Genomic DNA, 15,395 nt, shown 5'->3' on the forward strand with positions numbered 1-15,395 from the left:
ACCGAATCAACAGACATATCAATTTCAAGGCAAGAGGAAGGATTTCCATCCTCACCACTCTCCTTTCAGTAAAAAGAGTAAGGGACACTATCCCGATAACCAAGGGTATCGCCACAATAACGCTCGCCCCCAGGCAGTCAATGCAGTGGGTCAAACCCGCGTCAAGATACCCCCTACCCCAAGGTATGAGACATACACGCCCTTGAATGCCACATGCGCGGCCATTTACCCCAGCATAGCTCACCTGATACCAAAACCAAAGCCGAGGCACCCAGATTACACGCCCCCGAATAACGCGGGCACGTTTTGTTGCTACCATGAGCATAACGGCCATGATAGCGAGAAATGTATCATCCTCCGTGATCGTATTGAAGCTTTGGCACGAGAAGGAAAAATTGATCAATTCCTTCTTCACCCTCAAAGGGATAACCGTAACCAACGCCAGGTGAATGTCATATATTCCATAAGCGGCGGCACACCCATATCTGAATCTTCCAATAGGGCCATGAAAAACAGTGAACGAAGTCTGAGGCCTGGTCACCAAGTGTTTCACGTGGAAGACATCAGGGGAGGGAAGTATCAAAAACCTAACTGGGATCCGATATGTTTCTACCCTGAGGAAGAAAGAGGCATCATCTACCCTCATAACGACCCATTGATCGTGGAGGCTCACATAGCCAACTTTGATGTTCGACGAATCCTCGTAGACACAGGGGCTTCGGTCAATATCATGTTTGCCGAAGCTTTCAGGGCGCTCAGTGTAGCTGAACACTTGCTCGATCGCTCGATTTCTCCTCTGATAAGCTTCTCCGGTGATATCGTGCAACCCTTAGGGAGCATACATTTACCCTTTACTATTGGTACAGGCCCTTACACGGCTACCATTACCACTAACTTCCTAGTGGTTGACTGCCCAACGGCATACAATGTCATCTTTGGGCGCACAGGCATCAATGATCTCAAGGCTATGGTATCCACGCATATGCTGTTGATGAAATTTCCAACCCCCCATGGCAACGGCTACATCAGAGGAGATCAGCTTAGTGCACGATCATGTTACAACACTTCAGTTAAGCAACAACACTTGCCCGGACCCAAGGAAACCCTGTCTGTACATGACCAAGTCACAAAGACCAGCTTAGATGAAGCGAACTTGGATCTTCCTGATAGCAACAATCAACCCGATGATCCTCGAGATGACTCTTTCACCCAGCAAGCCCAACCTGCTGAAGAGTTGGAGAAGGTACCTATCTCAAGAGATTATCCAGATCGCATGGTGAAGATTGGCACCACATTGTCACCACCCCTTCGGTTAGCATTGATATCTTTTTTGAAAGAGAACACTGAAGTCTTCGCCTGGTCATACGAGGACATGCCAGGCATCTCTCCCGATGTCATCTGTCATCGTTTGAGTATTGACCCCAAGATCAAGCCGGTGAGACAGAAGCGAAGATCTTATGACGCTGAACGATACGAGGCAATGAAAGCAGAAGTTGAAAAACTCAAAGGCATAGGCTTTGTCCGCGAAGTCAATTACCCGACATGGGTAGCAAATGTGGTCCTTGTTAAGAAAAATCCGACCAAAGAAAGTCTTTTGCTTCAAAAGGTCTTGTGGAGAATGTGTGTTGACTACACCGACCTAAACAAAGGGTGTCCGAAAGATAGCTTCCCTCTTCCTCTTATTGACAGACTTATAGACTCTACGGCCGGGTGTGAACTCCTGAGCTTCATGGATGCTTACTCAGGATACAACCAAATCCTCATGAACCCTTCGGATCAAGAACACACAGCCTTCACTACCGACAGAGGACTATACTGCTACAAAGTCATGCCTTTCGGCCTAAAGAATGCAGGAGCGACTTATCAGAGACTAGTCAACTCAATGTTCGCCGAGCAGATTGGGAAGAGCATGGAAGTTTACGTTGATGATATGTTAGTCAAGAGCAAACATGCTGACCAACACATCACCAACCTATATGAAACTTTCACTATTTTGAAGAGGTATCGAATGAGGTTAAACCCCAACAAATGTGCCTTCGGCGTAGGCTCTGGCAAATTCTTAGGTTTCATGATTAGCCAACGAGGCATTGAAGCTAATCCCGAGAAGATCAAAGCAATCCTCGACATGAAGGAACCGGTAACTTCAAAGGACATCCAGAGCCTTACTGGCAAGGTGGCAGCCTTAACCAGGTTCATTTCTAAGGCCACAGACAAATGTGCTCCCTTTTTTAAAGCACTTAAGGGAAGTAGGAAGTACATTACATGGACTGATGAATGTGCCGAGGCATTCAAAAACCTCAAGGAGTACATGAGTAAAGCCCCTATACTCTCCAAGCCCGAGGTAGGAGACATTCTCATTATCTACCTATCGGTATCAGCTTCAGCCGTAAGTTCCGTTCTCATTCGAAAGGATGGGAATATTGAGCGACCTGTCTACTACGCTAGCAAAGCCTTACAAGATGCGGAGACACGGTACTCTAACATTGAGAAATTGGCTCTGGCATTGGTCATGTCTGCTCGAAAACTCCGCCCTTACTTCCAAGCGCACTCCATCATCGTGCTTACCAATTATCCTCTTCGACAGATACTCCAAAGTCCTGACACTTCAGGGCGAATGATCAAATGGGCAATAGCGTTGGGTGAGTTTGACATCTCCTACCAACCAAAGCCAGCTGAGAAGGGCCAAGCAGTGGCAGACTTCATTGCCGACTTCACATATCCGGTTGACATTGCTTCTACACCTGAAGCAGTGGCTTCATTACCCCCGGAAGCTCAGAAGGTAGAATCAACGACCTCAGCATGAAGTCTGTATGTTGATGGCTCATCCAACCAACAGGGCTGTGGAGCGGGACTAGTCTTGACTACGCCCGACAAAGTAGCAATGGAGTATGCTATTCGTTTCAAATTCAAGGCATCAAACAATGAGGCCGAGTATGAAGCCCTTCTAGCAGGATTACGTTTGGCCAAACACCTCGGGGTTAAACAAATTGATATTTTCAGTGACTCCCAATTAGTGGTCAACCAGGTTACCAACAACTTTGATGCTAAGGACAGCTCCATGGCAGCATATCTTGCGCAAACACAACTTTTGCTCAAGCACTTCCACTACCAGATCACCCAAGTTCCTCGAGCGGCAAACAGTCATGCAGACGCCCTGGCTCGCCTCGCCTCAGCTGTGGAAGACAAGATTGGAAGAAAAATTCATGTCGAACTGTTGGCAACACCAAGCACCATGGCCGCAGAAGTATGCAACTTACAACGGGGGGATAATTGGATCACCCCGATCTATAATTTCCTTGCTCATGGCACCCTCCCAAATGATAAAGTCCAGGCTAAGCAAATTCGATACAAGTCTACCCGCTACCTGATCATCAATGATCAACTCTATAAGCGAGGTTTTAGCCTGCCATACTTAAGGTGTCTTACGCCTGCCGAGGCGGAAATCGTCCTTCGGGAAATACATGAGGGAGTCTGTGGAGATCATGCTGGATCTCGGTCCCTAGCACACAAGACTTTTCGCCAAGGATATTACTGGCCAACACTCCACCAGGATGCCATCAAAGTATCCCGCTCATGTGACAAATGTCAACGATATGCGGCTATTCCTCATTCCCCTCCAGAGCCTCTTACTCCTATGATCAGCCCTTGGCCCTTCGCCCAGTGGGGACTTGATTTGATCGGCCCAATGCCGGCAGGGAAGGGCAAAGTCTGTTACGCAGTCGTTGCAGTGGACTACTTCACAAAGTGGGCCGAAGTAGAACCCTTGGCAACCATTACTGAGGCAAAGATAGAAGACTTCGTGTGGAAGAACATCCTTTGTAGATTCGGCATTCCCAATGCGATAGTCACTGACAATGGGCGACAGTTTGACAACAAGAAGTTCAGGTTGTTCTGCTCTAAGTTCAACATCAACTTATGCTTTGCCTCTCCAGCTCATCCCCAGTCTAATGGACAAGTTGAGGCCATCAACAAAATAATCAAGCGCACTTTGAAAACCAGCTTGGACAAAGCTAAAGGCTGTTGGCCAGAATTTGTACCCCAAGTTCTTTGGTCATATCGCACTTCATATCGGACTTCAACAGGAGAAACTCCATTCTCACTTGCCTTTGGCACAGAGGCGGTTGTCCCTGTTGAGCTCGAGCAAGCAACATTCCGAGTCCAGAACTACATTCAAAGTGAAAATGACAAACAACTCACCCTCAACTTGGATTTAGTCGAGGAACACAGAAACCAAGCTCACTTGAGGAATGTCGCCTACAAGCAGCGCATCTCCAACTATTATGACTCTAGGGTCAAGCCTCGTTCTTTCAAAATAGGAGACTGGGTCTTAAAGAAAAGATTACTCTGCGACAGAGTCCCGAGTGAAGGCACACTTAGTCCAAACTGGGATGGACCGTATGAAGTCATTGGCATCAGTCGCCCTGGCTCTTACACACTTAGAAGCTCCGATGGCAAGACCCTTGGCCATCCATGGAACGCTGATCACTTGAAGTACTACTACAAATAGACTCACGATGTACAAGTGTTGAGCTATAGCCGTTCGGCATCCTATGTAATGAAGGCCATTTGGCAATGAATTCAATAAAGAGGTAATTTAGCCAACTCAGCCCTCACTCTTTTACATTCATAGCAAGCGATGCCGAAACCCTTCTCAATCAGAAAGCAATCTGTCTTCCACAGTCACTACAAAACAAGCAAATGAAGACCGTGTCAAGCGCCAAAAAAAAAAAAAAAAAAAAAAAAAAAAAAAAAAACAACAACAACTTCATCCAAAAAGCTTCACCCGAAAAGCTTCACCTCCAAAGCTTCACCCACAAAGCTTCACCTAAAAAGCTTCACCCAAAAAGCTTCACCATCAAAGCTTCACCTAAAAAGCTTCACCCAAAAAGCTTCACCTAAAAAGCTTCACCCAAAAAGCTTCACCATCAAAGCTTCACCTAAAAAGCTTCACCCAAAAAGCTTCACCCGAAAAGCTTCACCCGAAAAGCTTCACCTAAAAAGCTTCACCCAAAAAGCTTCACCCGAAAAGCTTCACCTAAAAAGCTTCACCCACAAAGCTTCACCTAAAAAGCTTCACCCAACAAGCTTCACCCAAAAAGCTTCACCCGAAAAGCTTCACCCGAAAAGCTTCACCTAAAAAGCTTCACCCAAAAAGCTTCACCCGAAAAGCTTCACCTAAAAAGCTTCACCCACAAAGCTTCACCTAAAAAGCTTCACCCAACAAGCTTCACCCGAAAAGCTTCACCTCCAAAGCTTCACCCACAAAGCTTCACCTACAAAGCTTCAACACAAAACCTTGCTCCAAATAAACAAATTTTGTTCACAAAACCCAAGATGCCCTTGAACTTGTACAAAAACACTTGGGTAAACATAAACATTTTTTGTTTTACACCCACAAGGGCCCAAAATTTTCCTTCTTATTTATTCACTTATATATGTTCCCAAACATATTATAATAGATCCAACAACAAGCCAAAGTCCCAAATTTCATAATGGACAAAAGTACAAGCAATTCATCAATAATGAAGGTGCTACAAAAATTGGAATCTGCCCCAAAATAGAAATCCAACCCAAGAGACTTTTTTTTCTCTCTCCCTCTTCCGCCTCCTTTCATCTATCAAATTTCTGCAACCTCTGCTCTTCTCCAATGGAGCTGAATTTTGGACACCCTATAGTTCTTGAGCATATGAACAACTTTCAAGAAGGAACCATTTCTGTTTGAGCGACGGAAATTAAAGTGTTGAAGCTCCAAACATGATAGTCGGCTTCTTGCAGATTTCGAAGCTGTTGTGATGTTTCGAAGATCTGGAAATATTTAACCGTTAGTTCATCCTGAATTTTTGATATGTTATGAAAGAGTCGATGAGGAACAACTTCAAAGAAGAAAGCATACCGATCTGAACAAGAGAAAATGGAGTTTCGAAACTCACAACAAATCTGACGGGTTGACAGACAAATAATAACCAGTCATTCATCATACCTGAATTTCTTGAGTTATACAGCTCTGAGGGATCTCAAATTTGGATATGTTGTAGTTCACAAGCTGAGGAACAACTTCAATGAAGAAAGCATACCGATCTGAACAAGAGAAAATGGAGTTTCGAAGCTCACAACAAATCTGACGGGTTGACAGAAAAATAATAACCAGTCATTCATCATACCTGAGTTTCTTGAGTTATACAGCTCCGAGGGATCTCAAATTTGGATATGTTGTAGTTCACAAGCTGAGGAACAACTTCAATGAAGAAAGCATACCGATCTGAACAAGAGAAAATGGAGTTTCGAAGCTCACAACAAATCTGACGGGTTGACAGAAAAATAATAACCAGTCACTCATCATACCTGGATTTCTGGAGTTGTACTGCTCCGATGGCTCTCCAATTTGGATATGTTGTAGTTAAGGAATTAACGAACAACTTTCATGAAGACAACTTTGTGATTCGACCTACAGATGATGGTGTTATGTTGAAAAACAATTCCGGTTGTTAGGGGAAATGAAAAACAATTCCACCAAAGAAACATCATTATGATGTTTCATCATTATGGTGTTTTCATCATTATGATGCTTTCATCATTGTGATGCTTCCATCATTGTGATGCTTCCATTATGATGTTAATGCACCAACGGTTACACCTTCTGCAATTCCACTTATTCGGGCCTAGCAACCTTCATAAACAAAATCTATGAAGAAAAAGTCCGGGGCTACCACTTAGAAAACAAAAGAATGAAGTTTTGGTACTTACGACATGGACTATTAGCAAGACACCTCATTCGTCAACTCCCTCGACTAGAGACTTGGGGGACTCCCACCATATGCTACTACGCCTTGGTACTCAAAAGTTCGTGACTACTCAGTGACTTGGATTTTTCAAGTCTCCAACCGAGAAGTTTTCCTCACTCGGGAAATTAAGGGAACACTACCTCAAACTACATGCTTCACTCACAAAGCTTCAACAATACAGGTTTCAACAAAAGCAAAAATTCAAAGAACTTTATGAAGAAGGCTTTGGTGTATTTAACACAATATGTTGAAATGAAGCAAAGCTTATTTATTAATATTTTCGATAAGCCACAAATATGTACATATACATGAGTCAAAATAAACAAACAAAAGGGAGCCTTCACAAAGGTTGCTTAGGGGAAGTCTCAGCAGTCGGTAGAGCCCCAGAAAGAGAAAGCACCGGAGGGTGGTTATCCGGAGCCTCAGTACTTGACAAAACCCCAGAAGGAGGAGGCATTGGAGGTTCATCATTTGAAGCTTCATTACCAGGTACAGCCCCAGAGGACGAAGGCAATAAATGCCTTTGGAACAAACCCACAAACCGCTGATGATCAAGTAAAACCTTACCATCAGATTCCTTCATCTGGTCAAGCTTCCTCTTCATGTTTGTAGCATAGTCATGGGCGAGCCGGTGCAACTGCTTATTCTCATGCTTGAGCCCTCTAATCTCCTGTTTGAGACTCATCACTTCAGCAGCCAATGATTCAACTTGGCGGGTTCTAGCAAATAGGCGTTGGGCCATATTAGACACAGAACCTGCACACTGAACACTAAGAGCCAGAGAGTCCTTAACAGCCAACTCATCAGACCGTTTGGAAAGTAGTCTGTTATCTTTGGGAGTGAGAAGGTTCCTGGCCACCACTGCAGCGGTCATATCATTCTTCATCACAGAATCCCCAACGGTAAGAGGACCAGTAGGGGATATGAAGGATGGGCGCCATATGTTGTCTGGAGAAGGCGTGGCTGTCTCTTCTCCAAGGTTCAAGTCAAAACGACGGTCGGAGGGTCCAGACATTTTCAAATGTGTTGAAGAAGGAAGAGGTCAGACAAATCAAGATCTTAGAAGTGCAAGAAATGAGCTTCTACTGGTAGAGATTCAAGTGTGCTGTGGAACTTAATGCCAGCCTCTATAAAAATCTGCACTCGACGGAGCTTCAGAAATCGAAGAGGCGTTTGCTTTCTCAAAAGCTGGGCTGCTCAGAGACCACGAGGGCCGATCTCAGAAATCGAAGAGGCGTTTGCTTTCTCAAAAGCTGGGCTGCTCAGAGACCACGAGGGCCGATCTCAGAAATCGAAGAAGCACCTGCTTTTTCAGCCTCGTCAGCACCTGTCACATGCACACTCAGCTTTGCGGAAATTACGGGCAATCTGTCGAAGATTTCTGGTGAAGTAGAAAGCACGTGAATCTTACTGTTCAATCACCGCTCTCCATATGCACCATCAACTCCTCGGGTACCACATATAACTTTGTCAAAGATCTCTGACAAAGTTTAGGCACGAGAATTTCGAAGTTCCAGCTACCCTACTATTACCCATAAGGGTAAAGGAACAGCACCACTGCTTGACAACTGGAAAGTCCCTATGTGTGTCGACCTCCGTGTTTTGCGGCAAGACAGGTTGGCAAGAACGTCCAACCTTTACTCACATTCGAGAAAAGACTCCCAACATAATTACTTTCTCAAAAACCGGAGTAGCACCGCTTTCCGAATCTCGAGAGTCAGATCCTCGACGGGATTGCTTGTTCGAAAACCGAAGAGGCACAACTCTCAGAACTTCGAGAGCCAGATTTCCTTAGATAAAGCTTGTCTGTAATCTCCACACGTAATATCAGCTTTCCAGATACCACATACCACTTTTTCAAAGTGCTCTGACAAAATTAAAACACGTGAAGCTGGCAGCTCCCACTACATTGCTGTGACCAAGAAGGGTAAAGGAATAGCATTACTACTTGTTATTGGGAAATCCCTATATACATTGACCTCCCTCCTCAACGGACAGGCAAACCTGCAAAAATGCTCAACCCTTTCTCACATTCGAAAAGGCACCCTCAGCATAACCTCTCGAAATACTCAGCTTTATTTCCCCCCGATAATACCTCAGCAAATAAGCCACACCAAGAACAAGAGTATCTCATATCATCAGGGTCGAAAGCAAGAGTATCCCATATCATGCTTTCTCCCTGTCTTTGTCTTTGTCCTTGTCCACACCTGCAGGACAAGGAGAAAGAGAGCAGTCAGTCGGAACCTGAAATCAAACCTCCAATTTGGAACTGACTGCCTGGAGCCTTTGCCTGGTTGCTTACTTAGCATTGCTCTCGAGTACTCATCCTCAACTGCTGTCAAGGTCACGAATTCCACCGGCAAATACCTCATGACAGTTGATCAGATATTGGCTCTTTACACTGAAGCTGCCAAGCGTGGATGAGTCACTATGAAGGAATGTTCTGAAGGACCATTTAAATGCAAAGGTTGCACACCACTTCTGCCATGCAAAAAATTGAAGCAGAAGGTTCAACGGTGAGCTGAAACAGATCACTACAGCACGACACCTTTCCATACCACATTCATTATTCCGTCAACAGCAAAAGTATCCCATATCATCAAGGTCGAACGTACTCTAGATTTGATGGACTTGTTTTGACCCTCAAATTTTTGAGTCGGCCTTATACTCTGAAGGGCACCAGAAAACCCTCCAGCACAGTTCAAGAATAAGCCTGTGGAAAGTTACTTCTTCAAAAGCAAAAGTATCTCATATCATCTCTTATCCATTTGCTTCTCCTTATCCTGGCAGTTGAATGAGAGACAAGGAGAATGAGAACAATCAACCGGAAGCCGACGTCAAACCTCTGATCCTGGGTTGCTTACTTGGAAGTTTGACTGCTTACCTTGTCTGTCACCTCTTTCGGCAGATCTCCTAGCTCGGCGACTTGGGGGACTCCTACTATAGGGTTTGTATCACACTTGACTAAGCCCGAAACTACAACTAAGCTTCAAGTGAAATTGATACATTACTTTGTGCGTCAACATCAGCTAAGTACACCATTCCCGGATGGAGGAAAGGTACTTCCAGAGAAGGGCAGATGAAGATCAGACCACACTTCGGTACTTAGAAGTTTCGTGATTACTCAAGGGATTGGATCTTGCAAGTCCCCAACCGAGGAGTTTCCCTCACTCGGGAACTTAGGGGAGCACTGTTTGTACCATACTTGACCAATCCCGAAACTACCGAGCACCGGCCAACGCTATACTGTCAAGGACCCAGAAGAGTTCCCCTCCGACCAGGAGGCCAATCACTACTCGACACGTGTCAAGATTAGAAGCCAATCAGAGCGCAGCACGTGTCAACATCAAGAACCAATCATAACATGACACATGTCAATGTGACAAAGCTACAAGTTTTTCTATAAATAGGGGTCATTCCCTCACAATATTGCCTAATGCCATTTTGTGTTAAATCATTCACAAGAACTCACTAAATTGAGAGCTTGATCCTTTGTACTTGTGTAAGCCCTTCACTACTAATAAGAATTCCTCTACTCCGTGGACGTAGCCAATCTGGGTGAACCACGTACATCCTGTGTTTGCTTCTCTGTCTCTATTCATTTACGTACTTATCCTCACTAGTGACTGAAGCAACCAAGCAACCAAGCGAAGGTCACAAAACCTGACACTTTCTGTTGTACCAAAGTCTTCGCTGATTTTGTGCATCAACAAGGACAACCAATGAATACTTGATTGGCAGGCGTGCATTCATCAACAATGCTTTAGATGTTGCTGCGTTTCAAGGCAAAATTAAGTGCCCCTGTCGGAGTTGTTGCAATATGTTTTATCGTGATCCATTTGAAGTCGATCAACGCCTGTATGTCGAGGGTATGGATCCTCATTACATAGATATACCTTGGGTTGAACATGGCGAACAAGTGCATACTTCTGATAACATATCAAGTCAAACTACCGAAGCTCTTAATGAAAGAAGCCCTGAAAATTTCATGGCAGCGATGCTTCACGATGTTTTCAGTAACCATGTGCATATGGATGAGTCAGACCATGTTGGTGAATCTTCTTCTGCGTGTGATGAAACAACTGATGCGCACCAATTCGACAACATTCTACGAGAAGCAAATGGAGAATTATATTGAAGTAGCAGGAAGAAAAGGTTGGATTTTGTGATGAAATTATATCAGTCAAAATTGTTATATGGAATGAGTGATGCTGCATTTGGTTCAGTGCTGGCACTAATAAGAGAGCATTTTCCTATGTGTGAGACTTTTCCTCCAAATTTGTACTATACAAAGAAGATTATACGGGCTTTGGGGTTGGATTACCATAACATAGATGCGTGTCGAAATAATTGCATGCTATTATGGAAAGAGCATGTAAATGCCATCGTTTGTGCAAAGAGTGGCGCTAGTAGATATAAGCAAATGAAGGGAAATTCAGGAACGATCCAATGTACCAAGGTACCAAAAAAGGTTTTACGCTACTTTCCCATAGGTCCTAGACTACAAAGGTTGTACATGTCTCGTTACACAGTTGAGTCAATGATATGGCATTTAGAGATTAGAACTGACGATGGTGTTTTGAGGCACCCTGCTGATTCTTCGGCTTGGAAGCATTTGGATAATACATATCCAGATTTTGCAAGGGAGTGTCGCAATGTCTGTCTTGGGCTTGCAAGCAACGGATTCAATCTGTTTGGTATGCATGGCAAACCCCACAGCACGTGGCCTGTTTTAGTTGTAGTTTATAATCTTCCGCCTTGGATGTGCATGAAACAACCTTATATCATGATGTCCCTCCTAATTCCAGGGAAAACAAGTCCTGGTAATGCAATTGATGTTTTCTTGCAGCCGCTAATTGATGACTTGCAGCATTTGTGGATGACAGGTTTGCGAACATATGATAGTCACCGTCAAGAAACCTTCACCATGCGTGCTGCCTTGTTGTGGACTATCAATGACTTTCCTGCTTATGCCATGCTCTCAGGGTGGAGCACTAGTGGTGAGAAAGCTTGTCCGACTTGCGGTGATGACACCGATTCTTTACGGCTTAAGCATGGGAAAAAGTTTGCATTCATGGGACATAGATGATGGCTCCCAATGTCACACAGGTACTGGAGACATAAAAAAACTTTTAATGGATCTCAAGAATTTCGAAACCCCCATAAACCAAGAAGTGCCATGGATTGTTTAATGGAAGTGACGGGATTGACCTTCAGATTTGGCAAGGGTGCAAGGGCAAGTGGTCGTAAGCGAGGGTGGCATGATGATGAGCGCGTTGTTGGTCAGTGGACAAAAAAGACTATATTTTTTTAATTGCCTTACTGGAAGGATCTCCTACTACGGCATAACTTGGATGTCATGCACATAGAGAGAAATGTAATTGAAAATGTTATTGGCACTCTTTTGGAAATTGAAGGGAAGACTAAAGATGGTATTAGGGCAATGGCTGATCTCGTAGAGTTGGGCATTAGGCATGATCTCCACCCACGGGCAGATGGTGCCCGTACAAATCTTCCAACGGCGGAATACAATATGAAACCTGGGGAGAAAAGAATGTTGTGCCAAGTTTTGGAATCAATTCGGGTGCCAGACAACTACTCTTCTAATATCAGCAACTGTGTTAATATTCAAGAAAAGAAGTTAATTGGCTTGAAAAGCCATGATTATCATATGTTGATGCAGGTCTTCCTCCCTATTGCAATACGAAAAGTGTTGCCGAAATCGGTTGTTACAGTGTTGTTAGAGTTGAGGGTGAATGATGAGGTAGCTATTAAAGATGCTATACTTGCATTGGTTGCTGGACCGATGCAGTGGGTAAACTGTTATACAACGTACATCATGAATGGAAATCGATTTAAGGTTGCTTCTGCTGATCGACATGCACGAACCCAAAATAGTGGTGTTTTTTTAGCATCGGAAGTTAGTAGTTTTGTTACTACGTCGACAGGAATCCAAGGTATGGAGCTGTGGATTATTATGGGGTAGTGACAAATATCATTGAGTTAGATTATCACAATGGTCGGAAGGTTGTACTGTTTGACTGTGATTGGTTTGATGTGAAGAACAAAATGTTTCGTACTAAGAAGGATGAGTTTGGATTCACTTTAGTTAACTGTGAACATCGTTTACCGCCGGATGACTCATTCATACTGGGGTCATAAGCAACGCAAGTATTTTATGTTCAAGATCCTATTGACACTTATTGGTTTGTTGCTACCAAGATAAAGCCACGAGATGTTTACAACATGCTCGATACAGATATAGAAGACCTCAACACAGCCCAAGATATAGACTTCAACACAGCTCAAGATATAGAAAACATGTCAGAGGATGATGATATAGTTCAAACAAGAGCGGATGTTGCAGAAATTGTTATTACGGAACGATTATCAGACTTGTATTAATCAGGAACTTATATCCACTATAGCAGAGCTAAGGTGTAGGTGGATAATGCAACTAATCTGTGATGCAGGTAGGCAATGCAATAAATCTGTGATGTAGGTAGTTAATTTACAAACAAAAACAAGTTGTGATGCAGGTAGAGATGATGTGGTAAATGAAATACGGCGCCGGATATATTCCATCCTTTGGTACGACTGATTGTTTTTCGTTAGTGGTTCCTTGTTCGTAAGGAAGAAATAAAATGCAACAACTGAATTCAGTTTTTGATGTTTTCATCCAAAGAAATGATTCCTAATTCATCTTTTTCTTTGTGCAGCTTAAAATTATGCAAGAAATGACATTCGTCAGGTGAGTGTACCTGCATTAGGATATAACTGAATACTTGGTATTCAAGTAAATCTTTACAAATCAGATGTAGAGAACAAAGGTTAAACTTGTTTTTGAAAAAAACCCGACCAGATATCTGAATACTTGGTTTTGATGAAGTACTAAATTATCTTTCCTCACAGGAACATTGTTTTTTCTCATATATGGTTGAACACCAGAGTCAGAATGGCCCCTTCTACTTGAATTTCTGGTGCATGTCCATCGGCAAATACAGATAAAAATGGCGTCATAACTGCTTACGCTTCTTGGGTTAAATTACAAGTTTTGAGCAACTTATTGATAGAGTACCCTGGATTCAACAGATAGAAGATAAATTAGATGCTTGTTGTAAACATGTACTCTGGGATCATCTCGGAACCTATTTAATGTATGCCTAAAGAGCAAGTAGAGCCGAATGTATGCTTGAAGAGCAAGTAGAGCCGAGTTTTGTTATGATAGGTTTGTTAAAATTGCAGTGGACAATCCATAGTACACACTACTGCCAATAAATTCATTATTACGAAGCGTATTATTGTGTTTAAGTCGCCCTGACTCAATTCTTTTCTCGTCTCCTCCGACATCTCCCTTTTCAATTTAATCGTGCATGGTGAGAATAATCTTTGTAAGTTATGGTGGGAGAAAGAAAAATGTATAAACAGGTTGGTTGTTCTACAAAATGTTTGAGCTTCTACTTGTTTGGTGTTTTTCTTTTGAACAAAGCTAAGCTTTTGGTTTTGTGGATGAGCTGGTTAATAAAAGTTTTGAAGATTTTAACTCTCGAACATTTCTGAAAGTTAAATAAAACCAACCATAAGACACACCCGAACCCCGATAGCCATCAAACTACTAGAGGTTGAGATGTGTTGGCTATCACCAAAATGATGACGAAGCTATATGTAATAAATTAAAGATGTGAATGAATTGAATTAAAACAAAATTGGACTATAACTAATAATGGCTTATAAAATTGGATATATATTAATTTTCCTCTTTTCCAAATTGGACTTTTCCCTCTAGTTTATGGTGCAACTTTGGTTTCCCACCACCAAATTCAAAAACCTGGTTCCAACCACAGCATTACACAATTGTGCCCACTAACTCTTATACAAGGTATAAAATATCGATGATATTGGAAATATCGGTAGTCACATCTTCGAATAAGGCCTTAATGTAAAACCCCTCCCTTTAGTTTATAATTTTACTTTCTAGGTTTTTATTTTTTATTTTTAAAAAAATTTATTGTTTTTGGATCTTAATTAGTGATCCCAAGGGGTCCACCCCCTTATTTTTGTCCCCGAGGCTCTCATCTCTCTTCTTTCTCAGTCCTTTCTTTCTTTCCACTTTCCCATGCTCTCCCTCTCTCTGCAACTCTCATTCCTTCTTCGGTTCTTCCCCGAACTCACACACACACACACCAGCACTCCCTCATCTCCCTCGTTCTTCTTCTCCCTCTGCTAGTGCAGACAAGGATGGTAGCACCATGGAAACCGGTGCAAAAGTTTGGAGAAAACCAAAACCCAGTTTCCGGTGTGGACCGTGGGTTCCAAGGTGAAACTCCATCGAGCTCCGACCACGGCATCCCTTGAAAATGGTATAGATCTCTTCCTCTTCCCTTGGGCTTCATTTTCATACCTAGATCGGAGTCTATGGGGCTGTTTTACAATCGGCCGGAGCTGTAGAAGCTCCGGCGTTCGTCTCCGACTTGCACAGTTTCGAAATTTCGCGATAATATCGATAATATCGCGATATTTTGACAAAAACCTTTTGGATACCTATTAAAATATCGATCCGGCGAAAAACCGATAATATCGGCGATATATCACCGATATTATCGGCATTTTGTT

At 43.1% G+C, this 15,395-nt stretch overlaps 1 protein-coding gene and 1 long non-coding RNA gene across 2 annotated transcripts; one reads left to right on the plus strand and one right to left on the minus strand.

The window, feature by feature from the left end:
- Positions 1-5,456: 5,456 nt before the first annotated feature.
- On the minus strand, positions 5,457-7,079 carry LOC126615181 (uncharacterized). The gene is made up of 3 exons (XR_007620671.1): positions 6,162-7,079; positions 5,981-6,078; positions 5,457-5,805 (listed from the first exon to the last, which is right to left on the minus strand). It is a non-coding gene; the product is annotated as an uncharacterized LOC126615181 (long non-coding RNA).
- Positions 7,080-10,500: 3,421 nt separating this feature from the next.
- On the plus strand, positions 10,501-13,534 carry LOC126615179 (uncharacterized). The gene is made up of 2 exons (XM_050282943.1): positions 10,501-13,373; positions 13,502-13,534. Exon 1 carries the CDS (start codon positions 10,951-10,953, stop codon positions 11,869-11,871), a length of 921 nt encoding a protein of 306 aa, XP_050138900.1. The 5' UTR covers positions 10,501-10,950; the 3' UTR covers positions 11,872-13,373; positions 13,502-13,534.
- Positions 13,535-15,395: the final 1,861 nt, after the last annotated feature.

The sequence above is a fragment of the Malus sylvestris genome, chromosome 3 (genome assembly GCF_916048215.2).
Source record: "Malus sylvestris chromosome 3, drMalSylv7.2, whole genome shotgun sequence".
NCBI lineage: Eukaryota > Viridiplantae > Streptophyta > Magnoliopsida > Rosales > Rosaceae > Malus > Malus sylvestris.